Raw genomic sequence first — 16,782 nt, 5'->3', positions numbered from 1 at the left:
TGTTTCTTCTCACGCAGCTGGCAGTGACACGGGCATGCTGCTGGTGAGCACGGCCCGCATCGACAGCCTGGCTGAGCACTCACCTTCCAGCAGCGCCGCTGAGACGTCTGCTTTCCCAGCTCCTGCTGGCCCCGGGCACCCTGCCTTGGCCTGGCTCTGCCGAGTGAGAGCTTGAAAACTTGCTGGAGGAAATGAGAGTGGTTTTTAACGTTGTTTATTCGAGAGGTCCATTTTCTGGGATCTGACTGGGACCAAGGCCAGCGACCCTGGCTTCCAGCGATCGCATCACGTTGTTGGCGATGGCTTACATCTGCGAGCTGTGGAGCGGGACAAGCAGGTTCTGTGTGCCTTGGGGGACGTCATTTACTGAGCTATTAATGCAGGGCAGTGTAATGAGCATAGGGTGCAAGAGCCTTAACGGGTGGTTGGCACAGAGGTGGCATCGTGCTCGGAGCAGCCGTTGTCGTGGCTCCGGCCAGCCCAGGCCAGCCGTGCGTGACGGGGCCAGCGCGGTGCTGGGGGCACAGGGGCCTGGGAGTCCCACCGAGACCTGGGGCTGGGCAGCTGGCACGGCCACACCGCTGCACCCGGCGTGACTGGGACTCTTTGTTTGTCCCAGGCCAGGCAAATGAGGCTGCTGGGCTGGGCTGGGCCGAGCCAGTGCTGAGCAGGCTGCAGGAGAGCCAGGTGAGAGCGCAGCCCGAGCTGGGCCAGAAAGGAAGGAAGGACAGACGGACATCTGCAGCACATCATCCCCATCCCTCCCTCGCTGCCGTGTGTGGAAGACAAGGCTGGGAGGGCTCCCTGTGTGCCGTGCCCCTCTCCGTCCGAGTGGGGACGCCCCTGCAGAAGAGGGGCTGCTGGTGCTGGGAAGCAGCGGGAGCTGAGGGTGAGCAGGAGCAGAGGAGCTGGGAGCACCCCAGGGTGCTGGGGGTCCCCGGAGAGCCCCGAACGTGGCTTAGCGCAAGGCAGGGGCTGGGAAGAGGATGAGGTCTGCTGAGCACAGGCGGTGGCAGCTCTTCTCCCTGGGCTCTCGAGCTCTTCCCAGAGGGGGCACCAGCCTCTCCCCACCGGCGTGGGGCTGAGCTGGAGCCTGCCTGGGGCGGACGATTGTTGATCCTGCTCCTGCTGGGCACGGGGTGGGCAGGGGCCCCCAGCCCTGCCGCTGCCTGCAGGGACAAAGGGCACACTCAGCACTGAGCAGGGGGGCTTGTTCCCCCCCCCAGCACCTAGGTGAGGACAGACCCTACCTGCACAGGCCGTGGAGGTGCTAGAGCTCCGTAGACGGCCCACCGCCCCGGCTGCTGCTGGCCGTGCCTCCTGCCACGGCGTCCGGCACCCGGAACGCCACGTACGGGCACCTCTTCACGTTGAGGCACACGAGCTTCTCCAGGGATGCTGTCTTGACTATCTCAAAGCCAGTTGCTCCACCAAAGGTACTGGGTTTCCAGTACTCTGGGGAGCAGATGGGGTTTCCGAGAAGCCCCTTCAGGGAAAACGGAGCTCCGATCTCCACCATGCTTTCTCCAAAAATGCCGTTGGGTTGGGGTTTCTCAAGCAGCAAGCCCGGATAAAACTCCAGCGCATCGATGTCTCCATAGAGCTCCTCCAGCTCTGCCGCCTTCTCCTCCTCTCCTGCACCAGGTGAACACCAGACGTATCAGCAAGGGTCCGGCCTTGCGATGGGGCACGGGGACGTGGCAGGAGGGAGACCTGCAGGCACCGCACTGCCCCTGCCCACTTCCAGGCGAGGCTTGGATGGGGAAGAGCCCAGCAGGTCCCGAGCTCGGCTCAGGACAGCAAAGCCTCCGTGCTGCTGCAGCCAAGCCCGGAGAGCCCCGGTGGCAGCACGGTGCTCGTACCTGTTAGCTCCTGGAAGGACGTGTAGGGCTTCATGCCAAACCTCTTCCGATACTCATTGAAGGGCTGCAGCCTCAGCTGCCGCGACTCCTTGATGACCCCGACGGCCACTTTCAGGACGTTGGCGTTGATGGTTTGCCCCCCGCCGATCTGGAGGGCGAGAAGACAAGGAGGGGCACGCTCACGTGAGGCACGCGGAGGCGCCGGCCTCCACGGAGGCACAGCCCGGCCTCCCGGCCCTGCCACGCTCCCAGGTGCCCACATCCTGGGCACGGCGCGGCCGCAGCAGGACGAGGGGGAGCCAGGGGCAGTGCCAAAGACCAGCGGTGGCACAGCTCGGGCTGGAGCCTGTCTCCTGCAGGAGAAGGCCTGGATGGCAGCGTCCCACCGGCCGGGGAGGAGGGAAGGGATCGCGGGGTCTGGGGTCGCAGAGGGAGCCTGCACACCCCAAGAGCAGCAGGGCTGCGTGTCAGCCGTGTCGCTTTGCCCAAGTCAGAAGCGTTGATGTAATCACTTGGAAGAAAACATCCATGTGATGGCAGCAAAGAACAGCGCGAGACGAGCTGTTCCCATGCCCAGGCTGCTGCACGGCCCGGCCTGGGGCACGGAGGAGCCTGGCTGCACCCAGCAGCGTGCCGGCTTCACCCCGATGCTTATTCCAGTGTCCCAGGATCAAGCAAATGGGGCTGCCAAGACCCAACCTCGCTCATGGGGGGGGCTTTCAACGAACACACCACGTGCTGCCCTTGGGAACAGGCTGCGAATGCTGCACACAACCGGGACATTTGTTATGGGTGGGCTGTGGCTGTGCTCTGACGATGCCTTGGGCCCGGGGTCCCGCAGCCCCCCGTGGGACGTGCTGCAGAGAGGGGAGAGCAGGACCTTACCATCCCCGCAGCCTGCTTGGAAAAGGACTCCACCAGGGCCTCCACGCCATAGTCCAGGAGCATGGAGGTGTTGTAGAGAAACTGCTCGTAGCTGTACTCTTCCCCCTGGATGACGAAGGAGTCCGGCATCAGCCCGTGCCAGTGATAGAGCTGGTTGAACTCCACCGCGATGCGATTCCGGTACTGGAACTGCCTCCCGAACAGCAGCTCGGGGTCAAACTTGAGGCTCAGGAAGTACCCGCTGAGGTGCTGGACGTAGTCTTCAATGACGATCTTGATGGTCTCCCCTGGGCAGGAGGCGAGAGGAGGAGGTGTCAGCTGGCAGCAGGAGCAGCCGCAGCCCCGGCCGGCCCGGATCAGCCACGGCTTCCCCAGGGCTCGGGGCAGCCCCGGTTACTCATGTGCTGTGCAAGGCTCCCCGCGGCAGCCTGTCCCCGCAGCAGACTGTCCCTGCGTCCCCGCACCCTCTGCCGCCCGGACCTGCCTGACATTGGGCTTGCTGTTGGCTGGGAATTTCTGTCATTTATCTTTTCACCGGGAAAGGTCAGCTTGCCAAAAACAAAATGGTTTCATAGAAAGCTGACCTCGATCTGGAGCTTAAAGACAGTGTGGTGGCATCGTGGGTCTTTCATAAGTCTACTGTAAATTCACACAAAGTCACCTCCATCCAAAGTCCAGAACATTAAAATGGAATAGTTCAAAATGATGGCTAAACTGCTCAAAAATAAATTTTCTGATGGACTAAAGCCAACGATCCCCAGAAGGCTGCCAGAGGAACTCCTCCAGCCTTTAAAGCCAGGCTGGCTCCCGCAGAGCCCAACAGCACCAGGTCACCGGGGCTCTCCCGGGAGGTGGGACGCGGGGACCCGCGGTGCCGCCGGCCCTCACCGATGAGGATGAGCCGAGCCGTCTGGAAGAGCTGCTCATCGCTCCAGGTGGGGTGCTCCCGCTTCAGGATGTCGCAGACGCGGTTGTGCTCGCGCAGCCAGAGCGTGGCGTACATGCAGAGCCCCGGCAGGAGCCCGAACACCTCCTGACCCATCGCCAGCTGCTTCTCCTTGGGGATGGCAGGCGGGTACACCATGTGGACCGGCGCTTCGATGACCGAGGGGGGGTACACCTCTCCATCCACCACCTTGGGGAGACAAGAACGGGGTGGCAGAAAGGGAGAAGGGGAGAAAACCACCCTCTCCTGGTGGCTGCCAGAGGGACGTGGGCTTCAAACAACCTTGGAGCCTAGGGCTGAGATGCGTTTTGGCACATCGTGCCACGTGGTACCTGGAATTTGAGCTTCCCATCCCTGAAGAGCCGCAGCTGGTGCTGCCGCTGCAGGTTGTCCCCGTACAAGTGCCCCAGGTCCACCTGCGAGACAGCGCGGTGTGACGGGAGCGCCAGCCCGGCCGTGCCCACCCCTGGCCCCCCTCGCTCCGCGCCGGCCGCCCTCGCATCGCGCCCTCACCCCGTGCCCCAGCGCCTTGGTGAAGCCGCGCCCCATCTTCCCGGACGTCTTGAAGAACTGGTGGGTGAAATGCTGGGCGAAGAAGGCAAACATCAGGTTGGTGCCCCGGGGATCGGCTTCAAACTTGTGCCGCAGCAGGAACCTCTCCGCCAGGAACTGGGCGTCGGGGAGCTGCCGCTTCCCTGCGGAGGACGGGGATGACGCCGGTGCCCCGGCGGGTGCCAGCGGTGCCGTGCGGGCTCAGCCCCACAGCAAGGCATGGGCGCTGGGATGCGGTGGTGCTGCACCAGGTACGGGTGCAGTACCAGGTATGGGTACGGTACCGGCTATGGTACCCGGTGCTGCTCTGCAAACCCAACCATGTTCATCGCCTCGTGGTGCTGGTCCTGCGCCGGGCACGTACCTTTGGTCCCCATGGGCGTGGGGCAGTCGTCCGGCACCGGCGGGAGGATGCGGGTGTAGTAGCTGACGTTGGCGTAGGCCTCCCAGCTGATGTAGCCGTAGTTGGAGTTAAAGGTGGGGGGGCTGGGGATGAGATTGGCACGAACTGGAAGGAGAGAGCAGTCAGTGCCGCGGGGCGGCACCCAGACCCCGCTGGCATCCCAGGAACCAGGAGGTGATGGGCAGAGAGCCCGGCCGCATCCTGCTGTGCTGTGCCCCCCACACACCCGGCCTTTTAGGGGCTGCAGTTCCCTGCAGGAGCAGGGGGGTTGTACTGCTGCACTAAGTGGATTCCTGCTTGATGAATTAAATGACAAACACGCAGAAATGGGGAAACCAACAGCCGGAGCCTTGCGAATGTGTTCCTGCAGCTCCAAGAGCTGGAACCTAAATATTTACGCAAAGTGATAAATGTAGGGACAGAAGTAACAAGGGCCAGCTCCATATTTCCACCAGCTGCTCCCTGTGTCTGTTTGAGAGCCCTCTGGAAGGGGAGCGCAGCGTGCTGAGAGCAGCTCATGTGTCTCAGCTGGCTCCCAGCCCGCTGCGTGCGGGGCTCAGCCTGCAGCCCCGCGGCCCCGCAGCCCCTGGGCCCCCGCTGCTAACGTCCCCTGCGGGCCGGCTCGTGGGGAGGTGGCCCCGTACTGGTGCCACTGGGAGATGCTCGGCGGCTCCGCTGCCCCCTGCCCGTGCTGGTGCTGCTGGAGTCCTGCTCGGCCCCGGGGACCCGTCCCAACCCCTCCCGGGAATCGCCCCCCGCACCTGTGAGCACGAGCCTCATCAGCGTGTCCCTGATGAAGGTGCTGTTGATGATGTCCCAAAACCACCTGAAGTGAGTCAGGACGAAGTGGTAGAAGGCGGGACTGGGCTTCAGCAGGTTGTGGAGGCGCGTCCAGAGTTCGGCTGGGGGAGACAAACCCGGGCATGCCGCTCAGCACCGGCTGCTGCAGCGCTCGCCCCGCTAACACAGCCCGTGTGGCACTGGGGCTCCTCCGGGAGGGGGACTTACGCGAGGTGCAGTTAGCCCCGAAGTACCCCGTCCGCGTGCAGTCGCACTCGTAGCCTTCCAGGCCGACCCGCACGCACACCCCTTGGTGCTGGCAGGGGTAATAGCAACACGGGTTCACTGCGGGGAGAGAGACAGAGAGGTCACCGGCCATCCACGGTGCCACCGCTGCCCCGAACGCAGCTGAGAAATAAAGGCAGAAAGGTGCTGCCAGAGCATCACACGTGGGGTTCCTGTGCCCCGAGAGCCCAGGAGCTGGCAAACCCCTACAAACACGATGTCAGCATTGTTAATAATGGCAATTGTCTGGGCTGGAGTTTGCTTTGGCAAGCGGCTGCTTTGCCCCGGCCCCACGGGCGGGTGGAAGGGGCTGACCGCTGGGCTTCTTCCTCCCGGCTCCAGCCCTGGCCCTGCCGCTTCCTCCGCAGCCACCTCCTTGCCCGCGCGCCCCAGCTGCAGCCGCCAGATAAGGGCCCCATCCTGCCCTGCCTGCATCCACCGGGGTCCCAGCAGCTGCCAGTGCCCCCCCGGTGTCACCCGGGCACCGCAGCTGGGGCCGGCTCCTGCAGACGCGTGGGCGGCCTGGAGCCGCTGTCCCCCCGCCAGGACCTTCCCCGGCCGCCCCGCGCGGCGTCGGCGTGGGAGGAGGTCGGGGCTCGGAGGGACGCGGCTCCAGCGGCGCTGGCACCCCGGTATCTGCTGCTTTCCCTGCCCCAAACGGGGGGCGACAAAGCTGGAGAGGAGCAAAACCACATTTCGCTGCCGGAGACAGAGCCCAGTGGGATAAAACAGCCCCTGCGTGTAATGGAGGGATGGGGCACAGGGGTGGTGGGGGCGCGCGGGGACAGCCGTGGCACCCATGTGCAGCGCTCTGCCCCGGTGCCACCCAGCAGAAGGCTCCGGGAGCTGTGACCGGCGGGTGACAGTGACACGGGGCTCTGCCCAGCCGGCTCCAAGTTCTGCTGGAGGCCGGAGCCAGGCTCTAACGCCGGGGGAGGTGGGCAGGCACAACACGCAGCACATTTTTCTGTAGGAAATTGAAGCTAGAAATTAACATCTTTGAAAAATCAAGCTAATTTTGCAAAGTCTCCCAGTTTCCCAGGCAGCTTGGGGCCGGGACGGGGTGGGGGCTGCCTGGGGGCCAGCAGCTCTCACGACTGCTCTCAGCCCTGGGATCCCGAATCCCTCACGCTACGAGGGGCGGCTCGCAGGGTTCAGCTCCCAGCCCTTCCTTCGGGCTCCCTTTCATCTCAGCTCTTTTCATGTATCCAGCCTCCGTTACACATCCAGACGGGAGGCAGCAGGCAGGTCCTTATTTATCTCGGACAAATTAACTTCAGACCACCCGCCTGCAGCTTTTTGTAGCATGGAAACTTTTACCGTGCTGCAGCGCAGCCAGAGCATCCCCCGAGCAGTTCCCGCGCCAGTAGCTCTGCGCTTGGCTCCACCACAAACATCTGCAGGAGCGGCCCCGCTCCCTGCCCCGGCCAGCTCGGGGGGGACACGGGAACACCGCGGGTGCCACGGCCGTGGGGCCGGGTGGCTGCTCCGTGCCAGGGCCCCGCGGGCAGCTGCCTCCTGCCGGGGTCACAGCGGTGTCAGCGCCGTGGGGGCCCGGAGGTGGGGCGGGAGCGGCATGTCCCAGCCACAAGGGCACGAGTGGACGCGGCGTGTCCCAGCCCGCGACAGCCGCCCCCCGCGGCGCTCCTGGCCTCTCTCCACCCCAGGCAGGAATCCGGCCGGGACGGCTCCAGGTGTGGGGAAAGCTGCTCCCGGCCCCCGCGCTGGATCGCGGCTCCCCCTCCGTGACGGCTGAGCCGGTGAACACGTGCGATCACTGCTGAAAAATGCCAGATTTTGGGGACGACATCCGCTCCGCGAACCGCAGCCAAAGCGACGTGGGGTGAATCATGTGCGGGCTGGAGCCGGGCTTGCCCGGTGGGACATTCCCGTCTTGCGCACGGCTCCGTGGCTGCGGGCTGCGAAGACAACAAACGGCTCACACGCTTGTTTTTCTGACTGGGGATGGTTTCCTTGGGTTTTCCATGAGCTGCTCCCAGCCCGCGCGACGGAGCCAGATTGTCATCTGCAACCACTTCTGGCCGCACCGCCAGCGACAGCAACCTGCCAGGGCCGCAGCTGCGCCGCACATGGGGCTGGCGGCTCCTCCTCCCCGCACCTGCGGCCAGGCGCTGGGGGCTGCTTCCAGCAGTGGCACCGGGGCTGGGGGGGGGACATGGCCATGCCACAGCAGCGTCCCCTCTCTGTGCCCGTGCTCTGCCGTCCCCTCCATGCAGCGGAGCCGAAGCCCCGTGAGCGCCGCCGCGGACGGGGCAGGAAACCCGACCGCAGGTGGCGGAAATGGGCACAAATCAAAATCGGCTCTGCCGAAGGCACCCGCGGGGTCCGAGCCCAACCTCCCTCCCTGTGGTGGGACCCCGGGCACAGTGGTGACATCCAGGGGCCCTGCGGCAGCAGTGAACGGCGTGGGACCCCGATGAGGAGCAGCTGGAGGGGCCGCGGGGTTGTTTTGATGGAAAGTTTGCTCTTGAACAAAAGCACAGCCCTGAGGGCAAGGCAGCAGTCAAGATCCCAAGGGCAATATCCATGGGGTAAATGGAGAAATACCACGGGACCAGGCTGGCTTAGCTCACAGCCTGGGAAAACCTCTATGGGGAGCAAACACCAGCGCTCAGAGGCAAGGTGGAGCCTGCGAGGGGCTGAGAAGTGCTCAGAGCAGCAACCGTCATGTGGGCAGGAGGCTGCAGGCGAAGCCCAGCATCCTGTTATTCTGTCTTCTAGAGCAGATCTGAGCACAAGATTAAGGCCGTGGTCCTCCAGCTGCACGCCTCCCGCAGCCCACCTGCTCTGCTGGCAGCACCTCGGGGCACGGCACAGTCCCCCGAATTTCTCCATCAGGTATCTCCCTTGCTAATTAAAGCTTAGAGGAGAACCATCCTTATGCGTACGTCCCGGCTACGGGTCCTCTCCCCACCTGGTGAGCTCTGCTTTGGCCCCGTCCTGCAGCCGGCAGCTCCGGGGCTGCCCACAGCTGCACCAGCCCGGCGTGTGCCTGCCCAGCCGCTGCAGGCTGGGTGTCCCCAGCCGCTCCCTGGGGCCCATCCTGTGGCACCCAGCGCGCTCAGCCCTGCCGACGGGACCCGCAGCGAGGTGCCACAGCCCCGTGTCGGTCTGAGTGCTGTTCCTCCTCCCGCAGCACTCGCTCCCATGCCTCGAAGTGCCGTAACCCCCAGCTCATGTTCCCGTTTCGGACGCACACGCTGCCGAAAGAGGGAAGTCTCCACCTTAGGGGCATTGTTTCTGGGCAGGAACAGCCGCCTGAATGCCGATAAGTCCCAGCAGGATGGCTGCGGGGAGGGGGTGCGGGGCAGGGGGAAGGAAGCCGTGCCCTGTTCCAGCAGCCCCCTCTGCCCCGCTCAGCCCGAGCCAGCTCCCTCTGGGTTGCTGCACCCATGTCCTGCTGCCCCCCCAGCCCCGGCCCATGGAGATGGGGCCACCATCGGCACCGCTAGCACCAAACGCAGCCGGAGCCCCGCCAAGGGATGCCAACCACGTCCCTGCGCTGGCTGAGCGGGGAGCTGCAAAACCCGAGAAGTTCCCTGAGCTGGACCTGGGGTGGGCTTTTCTCCGTGGAAGGGAGGAAAATCCCCTCCCGGGAGCGGGACCGGAGGCAGCCTCCCCCCGGGGACCTGGAGGAAGCTGCTCCGGGGGAGCACGTGGAGGGAGGTGGATCACGACGCCGCGAGCAGCGGTGCCATTGACGCCCCCGAGCCCCCCGAGCAGCCGCGGCGATGCCTCGGGGGCACCGGAGCCGTCACGCTGCGGCCAGGGGCTGCGGCCCCGGGGGGGCCCCCACGGCCGTGGACACGCGGGGGCTCCCCCAGCCCCTGCCCGTGGCCCCGGGGGGGCGCAGCAGAGGGGGGGAGACCCCCGGGACCCGGCTCCTTCCCCCCCCCCCCGTGTCCCGATCCCGCGGGGCCGGGCACCAGCGGGACGTGGGCACGATCCTGCCCCGGGACCCCACGCGTGGCCCCCCCCCGGCCCCGGCCAGCGCCGGGAGCACCGAGGGGATCCGGGGGGGGTCCCGAGCTCTCCCCCCGCGCCCATCCCGGGGGCAGCGCCCCCAGCCCCGCGCCCCCCCGTCCCCCAACATCCCTCCGGGACCCCGGCCCCTGCAGGATCCCGGCCCCGCTCCCCAACCCCAGCCGGGTCCCCCCGCATCCCCCGGCCCCCCCGCCCCGCCCGGTCCCGCATCGGGCTCCCCCCCCCACTCCGCCCCGTACCGGTGCCGGTGCCGGCGGCCGCGGCGCTCCCGGCGGCGCAGAGCAGCAGCGCGGGGGCGAGCAGAAGCCGCAGCCCGGCCGGGGGGGCCCGGGGCCGGCACCCACCGCCCATGGCGAGAGGCAGCTCCGCCGCGGGCCGCCGCTGCCCGGCCCGGCCCCGCCGCCCCCGCCCCCGCCGCGCCTCCGCCCGCCCCCGACGGGACGGGGCCGCCTCCGTGCCCCGGTCCCCGCGTCCCCGGCATCGCCGTGCCCACCCCGGGCTCTCCGCGCCCCCCCCCCCCCCCGCCCCGAGCATCTCCGCCGCAGGGACAGCACCCCGGGGGGGCAGCGGGAGGGAGCGGCTGCTGCCCCTGGGGTGGGCGAGGGCAGCGCGGGCTGTGGCACCCCCAGCGCGGTGGCACCAAGAGCCTGGTGGCACCTGGAGCGTGGTGGCACCCCAAGCGTGGTGGCACCCAGAGCTTGGTGGCACCCGGGGCACGGTGGCACCCAGAGCTTGGTGGCACCTGGAGCACGGTGGCACCCGGAGCACGGTGGCACCATGAGCCTGGCACCGTGCCTGGCCGCTCGCCCTCTCCCGTGCTGGCAGAGGGCCGTGGAGGAGCCCCAGGGCACGTCCCGGGGGTTTTGCCATCACCCCCCGCAGAGCAGCAGCAGCCCCAGGCACCCCAGGGGTGGCCTCGCGTTTCTGCCACCCGCGGTGGAAGCGGCTGCAGCGGGGCGCAGCAGGGCCGAGCCAGGAGCCTGCTGAACTGGAAAGGGAAAAGGTGGTGCTGCTGGAACAGCCGACTCCGAATTGCTGCTGGGAAGGAGCACGCAGCTCCACGGCGGCTTCTTGCCGCAGTCGTCCCTCCCGGCGGTGACCTGCCCGTGCTGGGGGTGGCCAGGGACGGGTGGCGGAGGGGCTTGCGAGTGCCCCGTGGGCAAATGCACCAGCCTGACCCGAACGTGAGCTGAGCATGGCCTCGGTGGGCTCCGGCAGGGTGGAGGTGCTGGCCGCTCCTGGTGAATGTGAGCTGGCACCGAGGGACCGGCACCGAGGGACTGGTTTTGCTGTAACGGTGCAGCCAGAGCCGTGGTGCTCTCAGCACCCCGCTGGGCAGCACACATGCCAAGCTCTTGCCGTGTTTCTGCTCCCCAAAACGAAATGCGGCCACGCTGCACCAAACCAGCAGGCGCTGTGGGGCCCTCCTGCTGTGCCCAGCTTGGAGCCCTGGTAGCAAAGTGCTTCGGGCTGAGCCCTGCAGCCCAGCACGGTGGATTTGGAGGCTGTTTCTGCGCGCTCCCATCTGGCAGCAGCAGGGCAGCGGCGTTTCCTGCCCCTCTGGCCCCCAATGGCCCCACGGCACCGCAGCCCTGCGGGCTGGCTCAGGAAGCCAAGTGGTTTACCCCATACAGAGGCTCTTTTTCCCCATCCTGCCAGCTCTGGTGCCGTCCCCCTCCCACATGCCCAGCACCCAGCTGCAGCACGTGTAGGAGCCCATGGCCCTGCAGCCAGCCCCACGCTGCCCGCGCTCTGCACGGGACCGGCCGATGCCGACGGCCCCACGTAGCGGCGAGGGAGGCGTCCAGGGCTGGCTGCCCACAGCGTTCACATCTCCCGCTCTCTTCCCTTTCATCAGAATTCAATAATCATTTGCTTGCACAATATGGGAAGCAATTGCAACAGCCCCAGCCCCACTGTCTCGGCAGGACTTTTTATAACCTGTGCCGCGCACAGGCTGCGGGAGGAGCGGCTGCGCCCAGGGCGAGGGACGCTCTGCTTGTCCCATGGCACAAGTGGGAGGTGGGGGGCACCGCAGGGCATCCCAGCTTCTCGTGGGCTCCGAGGGAAGAAATGGGGCAGGGGCAGTGCAGATGTTAGAGGTGGAGATGGAGCTGGCCAGCAGGTGCACCGACATCGCTCCTCCGTGGCCAGGGCGGTGGAAGGGGAAGCGCCAGCGCGGTGGCAGCGGCACGGTGCTGCTGGGACACTGCTGGCATCCACGGTGTGTCACCCAGACAGGGGGGTGGCCCTGGTGGGAAACCAGGGAAGTTAAAAGGTTTCTTTTGGCCTGAAGAGCCTCATCTTTGAAGAGGTCTGTGCTGGACCCCATGGGCAGGGGGCTCCCCGCCTCGCTGCGGGCTGGGGGTGCCGATGAGGGAGGCACAGGTGGGAGGGACCCCCCGGCTGTGCTGGCCCCGGCACCGTGGCCTTACCAGTGTCCCCAGTTTCACTGGTCACAGGGCTGGGAAATGGAGCGTGCGAGTTCCTAAAGTGTACAAACAGCCTGGGGTTTGCACTGGGAAAATAACATCAACCCCCCGCCCCCGGTGACTTCAGAACGGCTGCGGGAGCCTCCCTGGAGCCGGGCGGGAGGCGCAGATGTGGCCGCAGCTGGGCTGAGCTCACAGCTGCATCGGGGCCGTGGTGCTGAGCCCTGCCCCGCACCCTGCGGGGAGCGAGGCGCCGCGGGTCCTGTGCCGTGCCCTCTCCGTGCTCTCTCCATCGCAGCGCCGCGGCGAGAGGGCACGGGCTGTGCGACACAGGCAGCCTGGAGGGGCGTCAGGGTCCGGCCGGAGGGTTTCAGCCCCACACGCTGCTATCCTGAAAACCTCTGAGGAGCCCCAGGGGTCTCCCCTCTCCTCCTGTGCCCTCCCTGTGCTGTTTTCTCACCGCTTTTCCACTTTTCTCAGCAGTGGCCAGGGGTCACAGCTTTGCTCCTGTTCCTCACACGCCTTTCTTCCTCCTTCGGGAGGCACCTCCCAAGTTTTGCTTCCTTTTTCTTTAGCCCCCACTCAGGGTGGGCACGACCCTGGCCCCACTCTGTCTCCAGCTCCATCGGGTGCTTCCTGGCCATGTGTCCCCGGGGAGCCGCAGCGGCACTGGGACACCCGCCGAGCCCCTCCTGCGGAGCTGGGCCTGGGACCCCCCCGGGAGTCGCTGCGCGGTGCCCCCACCCCCTGTGCGTGTCCCTGGGGCTGGGACCAGGGCCCCCAGCGTGGGCTGGCCACGTGTGGAGGCCCAGCGCTGCCGGCTGCGTCCTCCCGTAGGGAGGCAGCAAAACACCGTCTATGGCAGCGCGCAGCCGGCCGAGGAACAAGGAAGGCTCAGAGCGAAGCTCGTCCCCAGCCTGCTGCGTTCCACTTCTGCCCGGGTCTGCAGCGATGTTTTGTCCCCCTGTGCCAGGGGTGGGATGGCAGGACCCCCGAGCCCACCGCAGGCTGGCACCGCAGGACCCCTCCTATCCCCGCTGCCGCATGTCCCCAAACCGGCGGCAGCGGGGCAGCGCTGGGAGCCCCTCCTGGAAGGCTGATATCTGGGGGGGCAGGCATCGAGACCCCCAGCCCCTGCCGGTCCCCAGTGCCCCTCAGCCCCCTGCTCGGGGGTGGCTGTGCCTGGAGGGAGCGTGGCTCCCCCACAGCCCTGGGAGCATCCCCAGCCCGCCCCGGCTTCGTGCACCCCTCTGAGAGGCGCGCTGGGTGGGGATGTGCCTCGGGAGGCAGACCTGTGCCGAGGCGTCGTGGGACAGAACCGGCCCGGTTCTGCCTCACCCCGGTGGAGGCTGAGGGGACTCGTGCCCAGCGCCCCGTGACAGTGCTTGAGGCCGACACGGTGGCACAGTGAGTGCTGATGGCCACAGCCCCCCTCGTGGCACTGCTCCCGTGCACCCCGCATGAGGCTCAGTGGGATGTGTGGTGTATGAGGCCGGGTGGCAGAAGGACAGCCGGGGGGGCACAACCCTCCCTTACATCCAGGCAGGGTCTGTGGTGCCCACGCTGAGCCCAGCCCTCACCTCGCTGCCCAGCCCAGCCCCTCGCCCAGCTCTTCGGGGCATGGTGACAGAGGACCGAGCTCTTCCTCCATCACGGGGAGCTGACGGGCTGTTTGGGGGGCTACAAATCAGAGCTGAAAAGCCCAGGCTGGACAGGCTGTCTGGGAACTCGTAACCTGAGCCCCAGGAAAGAAGGACTCAGGAAAGCGCTTTCAGCAATCATATTCATCATCTTCAGCCCAGGCTCATTAGGCTCGCCGAGCCCAGCCCCGCCGCTGCCAACGCCTCCCGCACGCAGATAGAGCCGCCGGCCCAGACAAATAAATGCTTCCAGCTTCCCGGTGGATGCGGCAGGTCAGGGAGCATCTGATGCCAATTACCTGCGGTGTAGGGTTCCCCGGCCGCTCTCGCTGGCCCCGCACAGCGAGGCTCTCCCGCGCTCCAGCCCCTGTGCCTGGCTCTCCCTGTGGCCTTGGGGGTCCCGGCCCCTGCCCAGCCCTTGTGCTTTGGGGGCCAAGGGGGGAGTTTGGGTCTCCCACCTCTTGCAGGTGGAAGAGCAGCCCCGTGCCACTGGTGGTGGGCTCCTCCGTGATGGGAATGGGGACCGGTGCAGGGGTCGCCCACCCGAGCATTTCAGGGGACAACCCTCTGTGTAACCATCCCCACCATGGCTGGAGCACGTGTCCCTGCCGGGGCTTAACTCCCCCAGGTCGTAACCGTGGTGGGAGCAGCCACAGGGCCTTGATGAGTGCTGCTGTGAAATGGGTGCAGGCGGTCGTGCTCACACGGAGGCTCTTTGGGGCGCTGCACGTTTCCACCGCTCCGGGCTGCCGTCGGCAGGAACGTCCTTAATGGGCCCAAAGGTCGGCGTCCCCGCGCCCGGGGCCACGTGGCGGAGGGACCCCGGGCAGGAGCTCGGCACGGATGCGAGTCACTCAGCATCAACGCTGGGGGCCAGGAAATTGCAGCGGACACAAACCTAAATACACCGTGCGTCGCCCCCAGGTAATCAGGGGCTTGGCCAGATTCCGGCTGACAGCTTAAATGCTTTAATTCTTCGGACGCTGCGTTTCAAGGGGGTCCCGTGCGCCGAGAGCTTCTCCCAAACGGTTTTTGTGCTGGAGATTTGTCTGTAATTGGAGGCATGTTTCATTCCCCTGAAACTAGCCAGGTCCCTGCTGGAGGAGGGGGCTGCGGGAAGGCAGCAATTTCCCTTATGGAATTATTTACCTGATTAGAGAGTTTATTTTATCAAAATTGCTTCAGAATGGGGCCACTCAGTGTGTCCAGCGCGGGGAGCTCCCTGGTGGGGCTGGCGGCCTGGAGACAGGTAATTTGTGTGGTTAATGGGACTAATCCACCAGGCAATTACACCAATAGATTTCACGGCTGCAAAGTGCTGTGTTCCCATTAATTAAAAATCTGTTAAGAAGATTAGCACGTAAAGGTATCAAAAGAAACCCAAGAGTTTCTTTCCCCACCGGCCCCCGAAGGCGAGTGTGGGAGTGCTGGATTGCTCGCATTAGCACAAAAATTATTCTTTTAAAGGTAAGGGCTCCACATCCAAAGTAACTGCTGACAGTTTTCCCTGACTTCCCCACCAAGAGGTCCTTTATGTTTAATTATAGTTTGTTTAAATTAGCCCTGATTGTTAGCATGGAGTGCTAGTTTAAATATATTCCGAAGGCATTGTTCGCCCTGCCGGGATGTGGGGGGGTTGCCCCCGGCCGAGCCCTGTGCCTGGGGCAGGTGCCCCCGCGCCCAGTGAGGAGAGCGGGGACGGGGGTCCCGTGTGGGCGCGGGGATGGGGGCTCCCAAACTGAGCATCCCCTGCCCAGGCCAGCCCCGATGCAGCAGCAGGAGCCCCACGGGGGCCCAGCCACCGAGCCCGGCCAAGCACCGGGCACTGGGCTGCAGTGGGCTTCCCCCTGGCACGTGGCATGCCCGTGCCCCCTGGAGAGCCCTGTGCCCCCTGGAGTGTCCCATGCCCCCCAGAGGTGCCCAGGCAGTGCAGCAGCACCCACTCCATCGCCCCGCGGTGCCGGCCGCATCGCCCCAGCCCTTCGCTCCCAAGGCCGCTCCTGGCCTTCATCCACAGCCAGACAACAAGTGAAACAAAAGCGAATTCCCCGGCAGCTGAAGGTGCCATTTTTACGGCTTGGCTGAGCAAGGAAGTATTTTTTTGATCTCTTAAAATCCTGAATATTATCTGACAGTTTATCTTGTTTCTCCGCATCCGTGTCTTTGCAGCAACGCCAGCTCATTTACATGTGTATTGCGCCTGCCTCCACGGGTGCTGAGGTCAATTGAAACTCAAGAAAAGAGGAGAAATTTATGCAAAACTGTTGATTGCATTTGTATGTAATGAAATCATCCAATATTCATCTGACTATAGACTCTAATCTGAAAGGAGAAGTGAAGGACATAAGAGTCACTGGAAAGCAATAATGAGCTTCTGTAGTGATTAAAAAAGCACTTGAGCTTTCTGAAAATCCAGCCAGAAATCGTGTCTAATCAACACGGAATATAGGAGGCAGAGATTACATTGATACATTTTGCAAAGCTCACTGTTGAAAATGTATGCGAGCTGTAAACTCTGACATGCCATCCATGGTCTGTTTTATACAAATCCGGGAGGCACACAATCAGAGCCCGGGCTCGTCCCTGGCACAAAGCAATCTTGGTGTCTCTGCTCGATGACTCATAAGGAGTGCAATCACATCTATTTTGAAGAGCAATGTTGTTTTTTAACTGTGTCGAGAGCTTCCAGCTTCCTCGGAGTTTTTCCTGCCTTTCGCTTCCACCCTGCTTTCCCCGCGGCCGCAGCTCTCGGCGTGCGGGTGGCGGGAGGCCGATGGCGCTGCTGCAGCTCCACCGAGCCGCGGCTCAGAGGGGAGCAGAGCCCGGAGCCTCCGTCCTCAGCCATCGTGCCGGCACCCACGGCGCTGGGGTAGGGCACAGGCATCTGCCCGGTGCCATGTGTGGGGCTCGACGCCCTCGGAGACCCCACGGAGCTCACCAGCAGCTGGGGCAGGGACAGCAGGGACCCAGTGGATGCCCAGAGCTGTGACAG

The 16,782-nt window shown here is 65.2% G+C and overlaps 1 protein-coding gene across 1 annotated transcript; it reads right to left on the bottom strand.

Moving 5' to 3' along the window:
- Positions 1-198: 198 nt before the first annotated feature.
- Positions 199-10,131, bottom strand: PTGS1 (prostaglandin-endoperoxide synthase 1). The gene is made up of 11 exons (XM_083807550.1): positions 9,958-10,131; positions 5,657-5,773; positions 5,410-5,550; positions 4,610-4,753; positions 4,207-4,388; positions 4,026-4,109; positions 3,636-3,882; positions 2,748-3,034; positions 1,863-2,010; positions 1,251-1,635; positions 199-1,169 (listed from the first exon to the last, which is right to left on the bottom strand). The coding sequence occupies exons 1-10, from the start codon at positions 10,067-10,069 to the stop codon at positions 1,271-1,273; spliced, it is 1,827 nt and encodes a 608-aa protein (XP_083663676.1). The 5' UTR covers positions 10,070-10,131; the 3' UTR covers positions 199-1,169; positions 1,251-1,270.
- Between the last annotated feature and the right edge of the window lie 6,651 nt (positions 10,132-16,782).

This window comes from Anser anser (assembly GCF_964211835.1).
Source record: "Anser anser genome assembly, chromosome: 21".
Classification (NCBI taxonomy): domain Eukaryota; kingdom Metazoa; phylum Chordata; class Aves; order Anseriformes; family Anatidae; genus Anser; species Anser anser.
This window is presented reverse-complemented; position numbering and strand designations above follow the sequence as displayed.